The following is a 19,641-nucleotide window of genomic DNA, read 5'->3' on the forward strand; positions in this document are numbered from 1 at the left end:
TAGATAGTTTAGTGTCCTTTTTCTTTTGTAGAGAAGCAAAGTGTGTGTTGTAAATGGCTTGTCTAGTTTTTGTAAAGTCCAGCCACAAGGAAGTTTGTGTGGAAGGTTGGTTTTTTATGAGAGTATCCAGTTTTGAGAGCTCACTCTTAATCTTTCCCTGTTCGCTGTATAGGATGTTGATCAGGTGGTTCCGCAGTTTCTTTGAGAGTGTGTGGCACAATCTGTCAGCATAGTCTGTGTGAGATTGTAATGGATTTTTCACCTTCAGTCCTTTTGGTATGATGTCCATCTGTTTGCATTTGGAAAGGAAGATGATGTCTGTCTGTATCTGTATGAGTTTTTTCAAGAAGTTAATGGATTTCCACTCCATAAGGCTAAATTCAGTGCCTTGCATAATGACAGGTTTCAGAGTAGCAGCCGTGCTAGTCTGTATCCGCAAAAAGAAAAGGAGTACTTGTGGCATCTTAGAGACTAACAAATTTATTTGAGCATGAGCTTTCATGAGTTACAGCTCACTTCATGGGATGCGTGCAGTGGAAAATACAGTGGGGAGATTTTATATACACAGAGAACATGAAACAATGGGTGTTACCATACACACTGTAACAAGAGTGATCAGGTAAGGTGAGCTGCATGTGACACTTCCTCTCCTTTCTTACACGCATTCCTTGTTTTGAAGGTTTTCTTCACAGATGTAACAGCTGCAGACTTGCTTTTTTCTCCATAAAATCAAAGCTGCCCCCGTATAGTCATTTGTCCCACGCCCAGAGGAGCATGCCCCACATGTTGGGAAATGCGGAGCTAGTAGAAATGGCAAAGGAATGAGGAAATCTGGTTTAGCCATTTCCGCTGGGCTTGCACTCCATTTGTCTGGCAGATTTCTTTAGGTGCCAGCAGGATTTTAAAGGTTCTCTACGATCTTTATAAGGTACAAACTGTAACAATTGTTCACTGACACTCAACTCTGTAGTACTTCTCAGGGGACTCCAGGAAGGAGGGTCACTTCTTTCCAAAAGAGGCAGGGATTGTGGAAGCTGAGCTTGGCCAGCGGATCTGTAGCCACAAGCTCTGTAAGAGTGACAGAATCTCCTCAGCCTCCAGGGCCTTGGTGCAAAGGCAGCTTTGCCTCCAGCTCATTGAAACTGCCTCACCCCAGAGCTGGCTGCACTAACAGAAGTAAGACGGGGGGGAGGATCTCTGAGAGTGGGTTCCTGCATCCATGTCAAGGATCACACAGCTCTTCCATGTGCCATAACTGAAGAAGGCCTGCTCATTGTTGCATGCAAGCACCACTGTGCCGCAGATGGCTACGACCATGCAATCAGATGGACTGAGAGGCAGGGAAGCAGAGGGCAGTGTAACTGTCTGAGCAGGTCCCTTCCAGATTCCTGACCAGCCAGCACTGTGGGACAAGTGACGAAAGACTGTTCTCAGAGTCCATCCAGCTCTGCAGTGAGCCCAGCACACACTGGGACAGGACTTTGGGAGTCTGGTCACTACTGAGCATTTAAGTTGATAGCTGCGTCCCTCAAAAATGAGGACTGGTATTTTGATTCAAGGCGCTCCCAACAACCTGGGACAACAGAGAGCTCAAAACGCAGGCACTTGGCATCCCCTGGGGATCCGAGTCCAGATGCCTAGCATTCCTTGGGGATGGGATCTGGGCCTGGCACCCAATGGGATCATTTTTCACTGTTAGAACATTCCCAGCTGCGTCTCCTTGGGCTTCATGCCCACAGGTAGTATGCCCAGAGGCACGTCGCCCACTGATAGCGAAACGTGTGTTGAGGCATCATGCCAGCGATGATTGTGCCGCGAGGCATTTAGCACAGGACTAATCGTGGCGATGGAGACTCGTGGTGAAAGAGTTCTGAGAAGGCAAGAAGCAGCTGTACCGTGTGGGGCTCGCATCAGCTCAGTCAAGCACAATGACCTATTTTAAAGCTTTTCTGCTCAGGTGACAACACAGCGGGAGCTGGGCTGTAACTAAAAGCGTCGGTAATGAACTCACAGCCCAGGCTCAGGGAGGGAGGTGAGGAGAGGCAGCCAGGTGGAAACTCTTAAAACCACAAGACTCAAAGATATTAATAAATAACATTCCTCTCCCCCCAAAAAAGAAAGAGAACTTCAGGCCCAACTGGAAGAGAAGAGCTCAACTCACATGAGGCCAGCTGCACTGCGCAGGCCAGCGGCTCCACACGGGAACATGGCGCCGTGCGCATGGCTCTCCTTGCACAAGGGCAGCTGTGCCATGCACGCTAGCCCTCCCAGGGCTCAAGTGGCTGCAGTGTGCATGCCAACTCACTTGGTAGGGAGACACTACTTCATACACACCGGCCCTCCTAGTATGAGAAGTGCATGGCACAGCCTGCCAGCTGTTCTACCTTACTGCCCATTTCCCACAGGAGAAGCTGCACTGTGTATACAGTCCTTTTTGCATAGAACAGACTCCCAGTGCAGACCGCTCTCCTCACACAAGGGGGGCTGCAAATACATGCACGGCTCTGCTTACTTGAGGGGTGCTCTGCCAGGCCTATAGACCTCGTGACATGAGAGTGTCTGTGCTGCGTACAAGGTTGCTGCACAATCTTCCTACCCTGGGCGCCTTAGCAGGAGCAGAAGCTGGGCTGTGCACAAGTACATGTCACATGTGATCTGCATTGTGTACATGTCTCCTCCCCCTCCCGAAGGTGTACTGCACACCTGGCTCTCCTTGCACTAGGGAGGCAGTGGCATGCACAGCTCCCTCCTGCATAACTCAGATCTTACTGGGGATATTGCACATGGTTGGCAGCACTAGGCAAACGTCTCTCCCCATCCCCTCGTTATCAATCTGTAGCTGAACTAAATCCATGGTCTCACCTCTGGTGTAGAAGCTTTTGCACAGCCCCTGCTCAAATTCTCTTGTAATGCAAATCTCCTGGGGCCCCTCAACAGGGGATGCTAACTCCTTGATGAGTGCGGTTGTTTTGGGAGTAGCCAGGAAGCCTCCTGTGTCAATCCAAAGACAGTTTAATGGGTGAAATAGCAAACTGGCTTCCTTCACTGAGAGCTGCCTCCTCATGCTTCTGGTTGTGAATTTGCATCTCTCAAGAGGAGCTCCTCTCTGCCTCGCTGCCCATTAGAGAAAGGGAAGGCAACATGTGTCTGACAGTGAGAACAGCAGCACGCCCGCAAGGAGAATGCGTCAGAACAAACCCAGCGGTTGCATTCTAACGGTGACCTGCCCTTATTCACCGCAACGTCTCCTACGTTCCTCCTTTGGAAACAAATGAATCAGGACAGCCGCTCTGACCTTCCCAGGATCCTGTGATCCAGAGTGCGAGCAATCCAGCCCCAGCAGCGCTGCCAGCTTCATTCATGGCACGGGTCACAAGAACTGGCTCATGAACAAACCAGGAATGTATGAAATTCCTGAGACAAAAACAGGGGGAAGGAAGAAAGAGAGGGCATGAAAGAATGAATGAAGGCAAACAAAAAGACAGCATGAAAGGATGAATGTCAGCAAAAAGAGAGAGAGAGCATGAAAGAATGGATAAAGGAATGAGAACAGCAGCAAGCAAGCATCAAACTAAGAAAGCACAGAAGAAAGAATGGCTGGAGAAAGAGATGAAGGCAAGAATGAGAACATTGCGCAATGTTGTGAATGCTGATGTTTTTTACTGGGTCCCCTTCCCACACAGCTATGTGATCTGTCTGATAGCATGTGTGGAATATGTGATATGCAGACATCCTAAAAACCGCTTAGGAATCAGATCAGCAGTCTAGTGGCCACGCAGGCTGGGACTGTCGCTCAGTCCTCATACTTTGGGCTGGCTCTGTGCAGTCCATGAGGGTGGCAGAGAATGGGTCACATCTGGCTGTCTACTGAGTCTGCTTGGCTGACTGTAGGAGCCGTGGGAATAGGATCCAGTGGGAAATGTGCTGGCCAGAGGGTGGGGTTCTTGCATTGGAAGGTCTTATTGGGTGAACAGGGAATGAAGAAATAGGATGGGATTTTCAAAAGTGCACAAGATGATGGTAAACTCCCCTGTATAGATAAGCCCTTAGGAGCACAGTCCTAGTGACTTTCAAAGGAACTTGTGCTCTTCTGTCATTAGGCACTTTTGACAATACAACCCATAATGTATTCAAATACCACAGAGTACCCAGCTACCATGCTGATGATTGTAGATTTCATTGGGTGAGATGAAATTAGATGGGGGGGAGCGGGAAGTATTATTCAAGGATAGCAGGGGCTTGGAAGCCCTGATTTGGGGGTAGTGGGGAATAATTTACCAAACTGGCCAAATCTTGTGCTAAAGATCTTTACATCCCTGGATATTTAACACACTTTGTGATCTACACAGTACATTCCTCTTGTCTGCATCCACATTCACTCACTAAGCATGAATTAAAGAGGTCACATTTTTAAAGGACGGTGCAAAAATATTGGTGCAATTATTAACTCTGTTAAATGACAAAAGAAACAGATGGCAGGTCACTTGCCCATCTGCCTGAGCGGCGGCCTTTAATGGCCCAAAGTGTCCTTGGAATCCAACAGGAGTCTCCTGAGTAAAGATACCAATGCTGAGCCAGTAGTTTGTGACCTGGGCCGTGCTGCTCAGCACTTGAGTGCACGAGGGAGGCTGGAGACTTTCACAGCTGTTTTAAAGGCTGTCCTATTATTTATTAATCTGGTTTGGTTAATTGAACTGGGCTGTGATAAGAAGAAAGCTTACAGCTCACATTTCCAACATGAGTTTTGAGTTGCTTTTCATATTAAACTACAGCTGAATTAACACAGTAAATCTCATAAATAATTGAAATGACTTTGCAAGAACGGAGGGCGGGATTCTCAGACTCACGTCTGTAATCTGCACGCGCAGCTGTCACCCCCGTGCTCTCAGTTGTGCTCACTGCATGGGTCTATCGCCCATCCGGATATGCTCTGTCAGGGGTACACAGTGCTGCCACCCAAGCACTTGTGATAATGTGGCTACTTGTGCAGCTGAGAGAAGGAGGGAGCGCGCCAGTCCTGCTGGCAGCACTGGGCACCGCAGACAGAGCATATCTGGGTAGGGTGACCAGATGTCTCGATTTTATAGGGACAGTTCCCGATTTTGGGGTCTTTTTCTTATATAGGGTCCTATTACCTCCCCACCCCCATCCCAACTTTTCACACTTGCTGTCTGGTCAGCCTGTACTTGGGCAGGCTGTAGACGTTAAACACACCACTCAATGCACAGAGGCTGATACACTAACGTACGAGGACACTGCTCGGCTGATGGGACTAGACACACTGGCGCTCTGGTGTTGTGTTAATACACTAAGTGTGGATAGGGCAGGGGGCTAAGACATCGGAGATGGGTTTTGCCATAGATTCAGTGGGCCAATTCTTCTCTCATTCATGCCAGTGTAACTATTAACTTGAAAGGAAATGCTTCCGATTTGCACTGGTGAAGGGGCAATCAGGCCTGAGTGATCTTGGGCAAGTGTGACAGGGTGCACTTGCCCCACACTGGCCAAGAAGGGGTTAAACACACACTCTGGGCAGAGGAAACCCCGCCCCTCACCCTTGCTGGACATACTCCAACTGGAGCAAGACTATAAAAGGGAGCAACTCAGCTCAGTCAGGGCTGACCACTGAGGAGGGAGGATGCACTTTACAGGCTCCAGCCTGGGAGCTGCTGAAGCCCCAGACTGCAGAAGCCAGAGGCACCAAGACCCAAGCGGATACCCAGGTACCCAAGGATGCCCCAAAGGGGTTAGAGTCACACAGGCCAAGAAACCTGGACATCCCAGAGATGCCCAGACCATGGTATCAGGGACAGGGTAGGAAGTAGCCAAGGGGGACTAGTTGTTGTTGGGGACGTCAGTGTGTTGCGGTTGGATCCCCGCTGACTCAGTGGCAAGAACACTTGCCACTGTCAGGGCACTGGGCTGGGACCCGGTGGAGTAGGAAGGGCTCAGGTTACACTACCCCAGACACCACTCACCCCTAGGTGGCGGCCCACTCCCCTGGCCAGCCACTAGGCCGCACAGCCCTGCGGAGGACGGCAGCCTTATTTACTCTGGTCATTGGGCCAGATCACCCTGAGGGAGAGGGAAGCCTCAGTGACTCTGGCCACTAGGTCACATAGCCCTGTGAAGAAGGGCAACTGTAGAGACTTTGGCCATTAGGTCTTACTGCCCTGAGGATAAGGGTAGCTGGGTGGACTTCACTGTGGGGCCACAATGCCATTACCCCACCCCAAAGGGGAACGGGGTGCATTTGCCCTGTGATAGCAAGTCACAGAACTTCTGTCCATCTGTAAAATAGACCCAATGATACTCCTTCACCTTTGTTAAATGCTTTGAGACCTATGGCTGAAAGATTCTTTGGAGGTGCCGTGTGTGGTGAGGATGGTGCTCAGGTACATTAACACTCCAGAATGCACATGCACTCACAGCTCTACTGACATGCGCAGTAATAATGACTTGGCATCTACATCGTATTTACACTGGGATGCATGGCACAGGCTCTGTTGTAGGAACCTTTCTCACTGAATGCTAGCACATCATTTGTTTACCCAAGAGACAGATAAGAACATTGTCAGTGGGGGCTGATGCACAACCTAGGGGTAGCAGGAATTATCCGCCTACTACTATTGCAACAACCCCTCTCTCTGCACTGAAGATGGGCTTGGATTTAAAGAGGCTCTGTCTGGAGATGCAGCCCACACATTGCCTGATGGAGAAAAGGCAATTACTTTTAATTGTGGCACTCAGCATGAAATGATTTGAGAGACCACGTGCCTCAATTACGGCTGGATCAATACACACACAGCATATGAGACAGAGAGGCAGGATACATGGCCAAGCACCTGTGGCAATAAAATAATCCTGATATATAGCATGGCATTTATGGCAGTGATAAGCCTTGAAATTTGGACCCAAGTTTGGCTCCTGATTTGACATCTCTTCCTTCCCCAAAGTTATGGGGGGGAAGGGAATTTGGGTTTCCAGTTCAGCTCTGTTCATCACAGGCCCTAACTGTGGAATTTCAGTGTCTCACATTCGGGAGAATGGGGGAGGGGGCGCATTCCAGGTTCAGGCCCACCTCTGATTTATAACAAGATATTTAGTACAAACCTTCTGTCCCGATGGAAAGAAAGATCTAGCTGAGAGCTATGACATGCACTGACGGATATATGGCTAAGGGCCCATGCTGAGTTTCTCTGGAGAGTCAGTGCTGCGTGATCTTGTCTCCCACTGACTTCAGAGACGACCTCACAGGATCAGGCTCCGAGAGAGCAGAAAGTCGCTCCTGTACTCCTGGAGGTGGCTGTTGCTGAGGAGCAGGGCTGAGCAGACACACTGGCTCAAACCCTTCCTGCTCTCGCTGCCTTGATTCTCAGGAGAGTTTGGCTCTGGCTCTGTCCCTGGCAGTGTTGTTTGTCGTGGTCCAAGAGAGGTGCTGAGCCAGCATGCAAGCAGTGGCTATTCTACTTCTTCTACTGGTGGAGAGGCCTCTACAGGGCGCCCTCCCCTACATGAGTGACCTGAAGGGGAATAGATCCTTCAGAGCTGGGCAGTAAAGGAAGCCCAGGGAGGGAGACCAGCACACAGCCTGGGACCCACAGAGAAGCCAGTCTTGGAGGAAAGCCTGCCCTCTCAGACAGGGGCCAGAAGACCAGGTAAGACTCCTCCTGTCCCCATTCCCCATCCCAAAGTCGGGAGGCAGCAGGTGAGCGATGGCCCTGCAGACAGAGGTGAAAGTCAGCCGGTACGCCCCGGTACGGCGTACTGGTAAGAGCCGGTGTGCCATACCAGGACCGGCTTTCAGAGAGGGCAATTTAAAGCCCTGGGGTAGCGGCAGCGGGGCTGCGGTGGGGATTTAAAGGGCTGCGGAGCTCCAGCCGCCGCTACTGGCCCGGGGCCCTTTAAATCCCTGTCTGAGCCCTGCTGTCTGAGCCCTGGGGTAGCGGCAGTGGCGGGGCTCTGGCAGGGATTTAAAGGGCCCCGGAGCTCTCGCCCCTGCTACCCTCCCAGGGCCCTTCAAATCCCCGCCAGAACCCTGCTGCCAAAGCCCTGGGGTAGCAGCGGTGGGGCTCCGGAGGGGATTTAAAGGGCCGGGGCGATAGCGGCGGCTGGAGCCCCAAGCCCTTTAAATCCCCACCTGAGCCCTACTGCCTGAGCCCTGGGGTAGCAGTGGCCGGGCTGCAAGGGGGATTTAAAGGGCCCTGGAGCTCTCGCCCCCGCTACCCCCCTGGGGCCCTTTAAATCCCCGCCAGAGCCCCGCTGCCAAAGCCCTGGGGTAGCGGCGGTGGGGCTCCAGCGGGCATTTAGAGGGCTGGGGCAGTAGCGGCGGCTGGAGCCCCGGGCCCTTTAAATCCCCGTTGCAGCCCAGCCACTGCTACCCCAGGGCTCGGGCAGCAGGGCTCAGGCAGGGATTTAAAGGGCTCAGGGCTCCGGTAGCTGCTACCACAGCGGAGCTCCAGGCCCTTTAAAGCTCTGCTAGAGCCCAGAGCCCTGGGGTAGCAGTGGCAGCCAGGAGCCCCCAGGGTTCCTCAGTTATTTAAAGGCCCTGGGGCTCTGCTGCAGTAGCAGCAGCTGGAGCCCTGGGCCCTTTAAATCGCCCCCGAGCCCCGGGGCTCCCAGCTGCCTCTGCAGCTAGTAGCTCAGGGGTGATTTAAAGGGCCCCGGGCTCCCAGCCTCCACTACCGCAGCTGGAGCCCTGGCCCTTTAAATCAAGATTTAAAGGGCCTGGGGATTTAAGGCCGTGCCTCTTCCGGTTGAGGCCATGCCCCCTGCTCAGGACTCCAGCATACCGGTAAGTCCTCTAACTTACTTTCACCCCTGCCTGTAGACCATGGTGGGGAGAAGGGCAGGACTGGCTGGAAGCAGGTGCTGGGGAAGTACGTATGGGCCTCAAAAAGCCACTAGCAAGCTCCAGCCTGAAATACAGGGCTGATGGAAGGGGCTCTGACTTGCAGGACCAGGAGAGAATCAGGGCCAGTGAAGCCTAGCAGAATAACCCACCAAGGGCAGCAGCTGAACAGGAGCGGAAGGGGGCCTGAGACAGGCTGAGCAGGCTGGGGAACCCAACAGAAATGGCACTGGAGGCCGCTGTGCGGAGAGCGAACCTCCGCCCATGGAAGCGGATGACATGGCACTGTTGGCCAGCCCTTGGGGATTGCAAAGGTAGTAACAACCCATTACTTAAGTGTCTTCTAGGCCAGGATCTCCGAGCCCTTCCCCCACCCCCACCCGACAGCTTTGACCCCCGTATTTATTATCCCCATTTTACGGTTGGACACAGGTCAGTGACAGAGCCAGGAATGGAACCAGCTCTCCCAACTCCCCAACCTGTCCCATAAGCACAAGACAGTGCCTCTCCTCCCCTTGTTACCCCGATCACCTTCCATAGAGTGCCACAGGATCTTTAACACCCGAGGAAGCCGTGGGGCCTGGTCTCCCTCTTGCTCACCCCAGTTTTATACGCCTATAAATGCAGTGACTCCGGTGGTTCTGGCTGCTGATTCACACCAGTCTGAACTCTGTCAGGCCGGGGGCTATTACGTTAGTTCTAGCTGGCTGAAGGAGCTCTGGGGAAAGAGATGCTGAAAGGCCAGGACAGCGGCTGCAGGAGCACCAAAGAAAGCAGAGCTGCAGCAGCCCCTCATGATGCAGAAAAGTATGTGTAGGGGGACAGGACAAGGAGAAGGTGGAGCACACTCACCAGCAGGGGTACAACTGGGGGGAAGGTGGGGAGTGGGAGGGGCAGGTACGCTCACTCAGAGTGGGGGGGCAGGGACACTCCTAGAAGAGGCAGAGGAGGACAGAGACGGAGTGGAGAGCACACTTACTGAAAGGGAGTTAGGAAGGGGGCAGCGCACGCTCACTCAGAAGGGGACGGCAGTTGGGGGGAGAGGGGAGGGGTCTCTGCACTTACTCCAGGACGTCCCTGTTGAATTGTTTCTTGCTGTTGCCCAGGAATTCCCCGATCATCTGGCGGCTGAGGCCCTTGCGCTGGAGCAGGAAATGTGCCACCCCGATGGGCGTGTCCGGGATGAAACCCCGAGAGATCAGGAACTGGATCCCTTTGTCTGGATTTCTGGAAGAGAAGGACAGGGACGGTGAGCCGGACACTCCCTTCGGGGAACCATTACCTCTGGAAGGAGTCCCCTTGGGGAGTCCTCCCCCACATTCCTCCCATTAATGTGCATGCTAGTGACTGGCCTGGTTGTGGGGCAGGGGCAAGGTCAGCAGCGGATCCATCCAGCCTGCAGGGGGGGAGCCTCACCCGGCCCCTGCCATGTCACAGGTTAAGGGGGTAAAAATGGTTCTGATTACAAGGACAGAAGCATCCATGGTACCTGTCCAGCTGGTGTGTCACTCCGTGGGGCAGCCTTGACTACTCAGACTGGGGCCTCTACAGAGACACTGAATGCACTGAGAACCTAGTTATGAGGACACAGCCTAAACAGGCCATAACCTTCCCTGCAGCCCCCAGCCCAGATCAGCTGTGTGTGTTGTGTCAGTAAGTTTGTGTCTCTGTCTGCTTATGGAGCTCTCTGAGAGTTGCACGTGTGTGACTCTGCAAGTGCTTGTGCCTGAGTGTGTGGTGTTTGTGTGCGCCTCTGCATGTGTCTTCGTATGCATGAGCATCTCTGAGATCATGTGTGTTTCTGTGCGCAAATATACACGATGCATGTGTCACCCATGTGTGTTTGTGTGTGTGTGCCTCTGGGTGTAGGTGTTTCTATGTGGCCCTTTGTGCGTGTGAGCGTGTCTGTGTGAGTATGCATGGCACACAGGGGTGTACTGAAGGTTTGCATGTATCTCTTTTGTCCCTACTCCCCTGCCCCTCTGGCAGGCTGTCACCTGTGATGCGCTCTAGCAAACCGCGCTCTGGCTGTCAGTCAGATGCACAGGGGAATCAGCGAACGCTGAGATGATTTCCAAATTCCTCCTGGTTCTCCAATCCAGGATGGTTGGTGCTGCCTCATGAAGGAGGCAAGAATGTCCCATTTCTATCGTTAGCCCACCGGGGAATTTTGCAAAGGCTTAATGAATGAATTTGCACAAGCAGCTTCCTGAGAGAAACAGCACAGTACACAGTAGCACATGAGTGCTTGATTCCTCCGTGACTTCCACTGCTCAGATCTACCGGGTGATTAGGGACTGTGCAAACAACTCATCCATACCCAGGATGGAACAGCATGCCAGAGAGTGCATTGTCCCTCGTAGGAGAGCCCCATGGGGCATACAAGAGTGCACGTACCAGAAATATACCACGGAATTACATGAACAGAATGAGCTGAAAATTGATGAAGTGATAATCCTAATGGAAAAACAGCAACTCAGCCCATGCAGTATGCACGTGGGAGTTCGGCCAAATACCCCAGCGAAAAACCCAGGCTCACTTACCCTATTAAGCGCTACTTAACACATCATGTACATCGGGCAAAATGCACTTGCCGTGCTACGGTGACATACTTGCCGTATGTCACCTCTGAAGAGTCAGTGTAAAGAACACTACCAAACACAAGCATCACAAGGGGTTGTGTGTGTATGTAGAATTCAAATTCAGAAGTGAAAGGGTTTGGAAAGTGCACCCGCAAATGCACCTCTGGGGCATCTCAGCAGATGCCCAAATGCCAGGGGCTGATCTCAGCTACAGGTGCAAATTCAGAGTAATTCCACTGAAGCCAGTGGGTTTACTCTGGATTTACCTCAGTGTACCTGAGAGCTGAATGTGGCCTGCGAATGGAACTGTCATACCATGGGGATGGATGCACAGGTTGGGGGGTGGGGGGAAGGATGATGCAGGAAAAGTAATAAACAGGAAGATGTAAAATAAAGTACCACCTCCACCCCCTGTCTCCCTTTAATTTACATTTCACCATTTCCACACTTCCTTGGCTGCAACTAGAAGATAATATGATGTACACACTCAAAACTCCCATTAACTAAAAAGGAGCTTTCCCCCTGCTTTTGCCAGGGGCAGAATTTGTTCCCCATAAAATACCAATAGGTGTGATGCACTCTCAACTAGCACAGTGACTGAATGCCACACAACTGAATAGTGTGCTCTGTGCCCCTTACCTTCATTTATTTTATCCACGTTATGTATCTTACATCTCCACTTACATCACTTCTGACGTTGGCCCCTGGCATTCTCCTCTGTCCCTAAGAAGCTAAGCATAGCCAGTATGTGTTGTGGGATTCCTACAGTCCTGCTGGCTTTCCCTCCACCTACGCAGCTAGCTGCCCACATGCAAACACAGTTTTTAGAGCAACACTGCATCATAAGGTACTCTCCGGTCCAGGAATTCCACCCCTTCGCTGTGGGGTGTGCCACAGGATAAATGCAATCACTACGTTCCCAGGGGCCAGTTCCAATCCACAATATCACTTGCTGAAAACTCAGATGGGGACTAAAGAGCACAGCGAGATTGCTAATAGACAGTCGAGCCTTTCACTTTTCAGTTAGGCTAGTGGTGACCAAACATCAATACTGCTCAATGGCACTCTATGAAATGGGTTTGCTGCGCTCAGTCTAGTTTCTAGTGGGCAGTGTCCACATCACTATAAATACCAATCAAGTGGTCTCTTTGCTGGAAGTCTCAGAAGGGAGGCTACGGACTGCATGGGCTATATGAACTGAACTGCCTTCTCAGCCCCAGAGACAGACCCCTTTGGGGCTCACTGGTGTGTCTCTGCAGAAGAAGCTTGTCTTACTGCTGCTCTTTCTGCACAAGTGCTGGGGATAAACAGAAGACTTCACTCTCCCAGACTGACAAGCTGGCACCTTTCCTCTCCCTAGCTAAATATCTTTCCGAAAAAACTGACTCTAACAGGTGACAGGCATGAGACTGGTCACAAGAGGGTGGAAGGCGTGGCCAGGAGAATGTGGTTCTGAATGATGCGTATTTGACATGACTCCAGTCACACAGAGACCAAAAAGATGTGGTGAGTCTGGGTCAGCAAGTGGAAGAAGATCAAAGCAGTCAACAAGCTGCTGATTCATTATGTGTGTATCAGCCAACCTGACTGCAGGAGTCACAGGGAAAAAACATTCACGCCCCTGCGTTACCATCAGCTCAGTGCTCATGTCAGCTACATACACAATTCGAGCCAGATGAAGACAAATTGGTGCAGGCACAGTTGCCAGGCTTGTCTACGAATATTCAAACATTTAGCTTGCAAAAAGCTGAGCACTGAGTCTATCTTCAATAAAACACCCATTCAGACCCAAACAGGTCTGAGGCCTGTCTCTGTAAAACAACTGGGCAGACCTGAGCCTGTCTCCTGTGTAACCAGATCTGTGTGCTACAAACCCACCTCCGGTGTTCGTCCTCTCTGTGCTCTGGTCTCCACACGACTGCCAGCCAGACCTGAGGACACCCCAAGCCTCTTTCTGATAGAACATGTTCAGACTTGTTCATGTTCCATTCCCATCTCAGGTAAAATGTCCACCCACATCTGTGTGTGCCCCCAAATCTGTCTCAGGGTAAAATGCCCATCCAGAACCAGGCCCAAGCCTATCTGGTAAACACCCAAAAGATGTGGGTGTGCTCTGAGACCATCTCTATAAAGCACCTATCCAGACCCCTTTGTCCTCAAATCACTGACTTCATAATTCACATATCCACTCCACGTGCATCACTCACTCGTCTCCTATCCAGGCTTACGTGTACCCCGTAAAAAGGCGCATCTTAATGTGTGTGTGCAAAATTTCCCCCTAGTATGCAGCCTGGGCTTGCCTCAGAAATCATTCTGCTAACGTCATCATCCAGGGACTGGAATGAATACCAAAGTGAAGAGTGACATGATCAAACTGTGAAAGGGCAAAGAACTGTATTTCCCAGGGTTTGCTGCAGTCAAGAGAGTCTCACCTAGAGGCAATGAGCAAACCCAAAGTTCCTCATAGAGCCTCAGTCGCCTTCCGCAAATCCAAAGTACATGACCTTCCACGTTACCTCTTCTGACTCAAATTTCTAGGCTGCTCTGCCTTTGCTTTCACACCGACATCTTTTTTCACAGGGCATCATTCTGAGCTGTGCGATAGATTGTGATGACTAAATTGGATCTGTCAGGTGAAAAATTCTCCCCAAAATACTGAAGGAAAACAGCAGCTGGAGCACCCACCCTGAGCTAGTTAAGCTCTCGGCACTCTAAACACAAGGCCTGGGTTCAGTTCTCATTCAGAAAAGCCTCAGAGTGAGTAACCAGGGCTTGGGGACAACCCCAACCCAAGAGAGCCCTGTTGTCACTAATGAGAGGGGGCCTGTGTCCCATCCCCAGCTGGACAATCCCTTCGTCTGGCCAAAGGCCAGGGTTCAATCTTCAGCACTCTGGACAGTAACCATGGGGTTTTAGGTTCACTCCCCAGCTATGGTGGAGTATCAGTACAGCAACCAGAGAACCTATGTTCACTACTCGCAGGGCAAAGCCCCTGCACTGTAGACTGGGGACCTGAGTTTAGTCCCCAGGAGGTTGCACCCTGGAACATAAATGAGTTACAACTAGGGATGAATCTAGCCCAATACCATTTTATAGCTTCTTATTGTCATTAATGGAGAAAGCTATGTGAGATTAAAGGATTTAGTCCCATTAGCCACTTACATGTTAAAGAGGTTCAGCCCAATGCGGTAGAGCCGCTTCCTCATGGTGTCTGTGGAAAGTGTGGGAGATTTGCAGCTGGCTGGATTCTCACAGTGGTATCGCGGGAGGCTCAGAATCATGGCCTGCAGCGCTTCCTTAGAAGATACCTCCGATGCCGACTTGGCTGACGTGGAGGTGCTGCTGCTGCTCAGCTGCTCTGAGTTGTCTGCATTTTCAGACTCAGATCCCTTGCCCTGCCCGGTCTCATTGTTCGAGTCAAACTGGAGTTTCTGTACCACCATTTGTCCTTGCTCCATCACCCCTCCCCCCAAACCATTGGTGTTAACGTTCACCTCGGTGAAGGTGTGACTGTTCTGGAGGACCCTGGAGTCCGGCAGCCCTTCCAGGGCAGCCTGGGACTTTTTGTCTTCCTTTTCCCCATCCCCTGGGCTTTCTTCAATTCTGGCAGCTTGAGAGAGCCCAGCCTGGGCACTGCTGCCAAGACAGTTCGCCATGGACACAGAGGTAGAAGATGAGACTGAGATATTCTTGTTGTCAATCTGGACCGTGACATCCCGGAAGGCCATCATGAGGGTGCTGCTGCTCTTGGGCAAAGTATCTGGCAGCAGTCCCTCCTCCTTCTCTTGCTCTTTCAGTTCAGCTTCCAAGTCCTGGTTTGGCTGCACTGAGCTGGCGCTGAAGGTCTCTCTGATCTGGTATGAGCTGCCATCTTGAAGGGAACACATGGTCTTCAGGCTCCATGTACTGAGGGCGTCATCAATAGACTTGGCCAGGGACTGAACCTGCTCTGTGAAAGAGTCCTCCAATTCAGTCAGGGCCCCGCTGATGGTGACTGGCAAAGATGGGGACCTCACCAAGGGGATGCCCACAAAGTTGTACCCTTCCATCAGGGCTTTATCAGCAGAGAAGCTTTCAGAGTTCTGGACCCGGACTTTTCTTAGTGAGATTCGGCGGGGCATGCGGCTCTCCAGCAGGGAGTTCCGGATCTTCTCAAAGTTTTTGCTGAGTTGGTATTGGCGGAAGGCAGTCTGGATGGTGCAGGCTGCCCTGCGAGAGACCAGGTGCCCTCCGTATTTGTGCTCTAGCATTTCGATCTGAAACACACACACAAACAAGATTTTTTAATTGACTTTTGAAGGCTGTCCACGACCCCAATTTATACACTGATTAGTTGGAGGTCCCACTGAGTGTCACCGCTAATACTCCATTAGCCTTTTTCCACACTGCGTTGCCCTGGGGATGTCTGCTGGGATTGGAACAGAAGGGGGTCCATCACAGCAGTGCCCTGGCCATGCCTGCTGGAGCAATGACAGTGTGGGCTTCCTCAAAGCTGTGCTTTGGGAATGCCAGCTGGGGTGTCCACAGTGTGAGCTTCCTCACCACTGTGTCCTGGCAAAACATCAGCAGTATGAGCTTCCTCGTGGCCACGGCCTGGGAAAGCCAGCTGAGACACTGGCACTGTGAACTGTGTACAATGCTGCCCTGAGAACAGGACACCAGCCTCTGAAATTCTTTGGAGTTGAGTCTTGTCAATGCAAGTACAGCACTCCAGCAGTGCGACCCTCCCAAAGCTCCATTAACACTTCTACATCCCTCAGCTACCTCAGCAAAGTGCCTCTAGAGAAAGGGCAAATCACTGAGAACAAGAAAAAAACTAAGGAATTTTAACTGTTAAACTAGGGCTCAGATTAAAATCTATGGACCCAAACCTGTGAACGACTGTCCTCAACTTCCACAGAAGTCAATGGGTGTTGAGGTTGCTCAGCATGTGACAAGAAGTGCTCCGCATCTCTCAGGGTCACACCCCTATCTAAGCTCCACTCTTTGGCCTGGTGCACTTTGTGTTTTTCAGGTACCAACCAACCAAATGAAAACAACTCAGGGAGAAAAAGAAAACTGGTCTGAAAGCTGAGAAACTTTCATTTTAAAGGACGAGAAAAGCTATTAAGAATAAATGGCAGGAGACTCTAGACTATGCAATACCTCCTGAGCTGCTAAACACGCTCTCTCTCTCTCTCACACACACACACACACACACAGAGAGCTAGGAGACATGACAACATTAGTCAGAGCAAACCAGCCACTAGGCCTACACTGGGCACTTCATTATGGTTGTTTCTGTGCCACAGTCTGGCCAATTTCCCACATGAACCCAAATGCTGTTTCCTTTTCCCAGTCCTCACTTCGTTTTTGCTCTGCAAGTGAAGCCCAAGACATGTACCACAGGAGGATGCTGTCTGTCTGCTTCATACATCACCCCAGCCTCAGTCCCAGTGAGTGATCAACAGAGGACAATGTAGGAGGGATGAAGATGAGGGATGATGATGCTGAGGGAAGCAGAAAGGACAAACCCTAATTATCCCCATTGAGATGTGACTAAACTGCTGAGCCTGGCAGGTCCCCTCCCATGTCTGATAAAGGACTTTATTCTGCACAGCCCACGTACAGAGTGGGGTGTGTGTGTGAAAGAGTGAGAATGCCAGGTAGAAATGAGGCACAGGACAGGGAGCACAGGCAGGCTCAATCCTGCATTAACAAGTGAGCTGTTGCATGACCACCAAGTTATTTCTGCCTATTAACAGGATCAAGACAAAGAGGGGAGCACATGGTTAATTGCCTTATATGCAGAGGACAGGCCCTTTCTCAGACACACCGTGTCCACCTGCACTGCATTCCTTTCTGGTCCCATGGTTTCAAGAGTAGGTGTGCAAAGACCTTGAGGTTTATTACATGCTCACTGTGGACAGGACCAGATTCAAGCATAGGCAGACTATGCCAGTATCTAGGGTTCCAACTCCTGGAGTCATGCGATTGCATCAGAATCTCAGCTTTCTTTTCTTTTCGGTAGATTTCTGGACCTCACAACTGCAAAGCTAACCTTCAGAAAGCGAACCAAGTGCCTGCCTGCGTCTGCAGAGAGCCTGGAACACCAGCTTTAAGAATTGCCCCATGTACGTCAGTAAGCTATTAACTCCAAGATCCACTGTTGTGAGAGTGAGAGGGGCTTTTGCAGATGCCACCTCTGGAGATGACTCTGTGCGTGGCAGGTGGAGAATGCTACGGGCTTAGCCCTCCATCCCTACAGATACACCCCAGCTTCTGGGTGAAGTACTAAGGTACCGATTACTGCCACGCCTCACCTTTCTAGGGGGGAGAGAGCATGCGGCCCCTGCTGGACGCCAGGGGAGGGCCCTGCTGCTGCTCCTGGACAGGAGAAGGGAGCCCATGCCATTCCAAATGGGAGGTGGGGCCACAGTGCCGGGGCACAGGCTGAATTATAGTGTGCCTAGGGCCCTGGGTATTTTGGGCTGGCCCCGGGGTGCAGGGAAAAGCAGAGGGTTGGGGGCAAGGAGGAGATGGTCTCCAAGACTTATCACACCCTGAGCTCACCCGCCCTGCCCCCACCAAACTTAAATTTCAGCATACGGTCAGGGCTTTGCCTTTCCACATCTTCAAAGCACAAGAAGGGATGCGGGACAGTCTCCTTTTACAGCTCCCCCACCTCTGTGAGCAATTAGGACCTATCCCTTCCCCATCTTTCTCTGTAAGCAAGGCTCATTTAAATATATGCCCATTAAACCCTCACTTGTGCAGGCACAGCCCAACCAGCTGTGATTGGGAACTGACTGAGAGTCCTAGGTACCACAGCCTGGCATAACAACAAGGAGGCTAGTCCTGTTGTGGGGGAGGGGAATGGGGGAAGCAGCTATTTGAGAGAAGGGATAATAATAAAGTACAAAACCCAGCAGAACCAGGGGAAGCAGCAGCCTGGAAGTTATCCAAGGTTTCCAAGGAGGTGACAGCCATTTGGGAAGTGTAAATCTCATATGCTCCGTCCTTATTAGAGGCCAGGATGAGATGTAATTGCTGATCTGAAATAAAAGGCAGATTCCTGCCAAGCAGAGGCCAGTTTCTGAATAGCAGAGTTTGATGGCATTGGTTCTCAGTGGGAGAGGCGGGAGCTGTCTAAGAGCTCAAAAGCATGGGCCACTGGCACCCCAGTTACTGCAATGCCTGGCACTCTATAAACCCCTACAAGCTGTTAGGGAAATTAACGGTAAAGGGTATTCCCAATCTACGCTGCTTCCTAAAGGCCCTGCGAAGAGCTCTCAAATGCAGGCCAAGCTATCAGAATACTGAGCACTTTCACAGAACTTTCTACCCAAGGAGCCCAAAGGGCTTTACAAAGGAGGATCAGTATCATGAGCCCCATTTTGCAGATGGGGAAATTGAGACACGGAGACTTACACACGGTCATATGAGTTGCGTAGCAAAACCAGGAATATACCCCAAGTCTCCTGACTCCCAGTTCTGCACCTTGGCCACTGGGCCGTGCTGCCACTCCACTTCAATTGGACTAAATCTCTCTCTCTCTCCCTCCCTACCCCCCCCCCCCCCCCACTTCAGGAGCCTGCAGTTCAGTGATTTCCTGAAGCCTGCAGTATTCACATTTGCCACTGGACCGATTTAAGGATTTGACACAGCCAGGGGCCCATTCCCCTCCTCTAGCAAGGGGGAAAGGGCATCCATTAGCACTCCACAGCAGCAGGAGCTTATGGAGATGTATGTCTGGCTTGTTGGAAGAACCTTCTCTTTCCACTTGGGAGGTGAGAAAGGGCAGACATGATTGGCTTTCTCTCACTTCTCATAAGCCCTGTGAATCACAAGTAATTGCCTTCTTAGAACTATTCTTCTCTGGGGAGTGATCCTGCAGCCAGTGCCAAAGGAATTGAAAAGCAGGAGGGAGGAATTAAAAAGAATAATTAGCTTAATACATTTCTGGCCCTCAAGGCAAGCACCCAGTCCTGATTCAGGCCCTGTGGCTAAATCAGAAACACCTGGGAAATCTCTCTAGCCAGGAGGGATTGTGCAGAGATGGGAGTTTTTACAAGCCCAGCCCCAGGCAAACCCCAGTGCCCGGCCTGGATGGCAATGTATTTGAGATACAACCCCTGCGGGAGCGTTGCCTACAGCATGTTCAGGCAAACACAAATACACCACCTCTCCAGAAGCAATGGGCCTGATGTTGATATCACTTATAGCAGT

The 19,641-nt window shown here is 51.3% G+C and overlaps 1 protein-coding gene across 6 annotated transcripts in view; it reads right to left on the reverse strand.

Annotated features, from left to right (window-relative positions):
* Positions 1-19,641, reverse strand: part of IQSEC3 (IQ motif and Sec7 domain ArfGEF 3) — a 123,457-nt gene that overhangs the window by 20,755 nt on the left and 83,061 nt on the right. For all 6 annotated transcript variants that reach the window (XM_048829140.2, XM_048829169.2, XM_048829188.2 and 3 more), the window contains exons 4-5: positions 14,596-15,689; positions 9,917-10,078 (exon numbers count right to left, since the gene is read on the reverse strand). In XM_048829140.2, coding sequence (XP_048685097.1) covers positions 9,917-10,078; positions 14,596-15,689 — 1,256 coding nt within the window. The remainder of the gene's footprint in view (positions 1-9,916; positions 10,079-14,595; positions 15,690-19,641) is intronic.

Source organism: Caretta caretta, chromosome 1, assembly GCF_965140235.1.
Source record: "Caretta caretta isolate rCarCar2 chromosome 1, rCarCar1.hap1, whole genome shotgun sequence".
Lineage (NCBI taxonomy): Eukaryota > Metazoa > Chordata > Testudines > Cheloniidae > Caretta > Caretta caretta.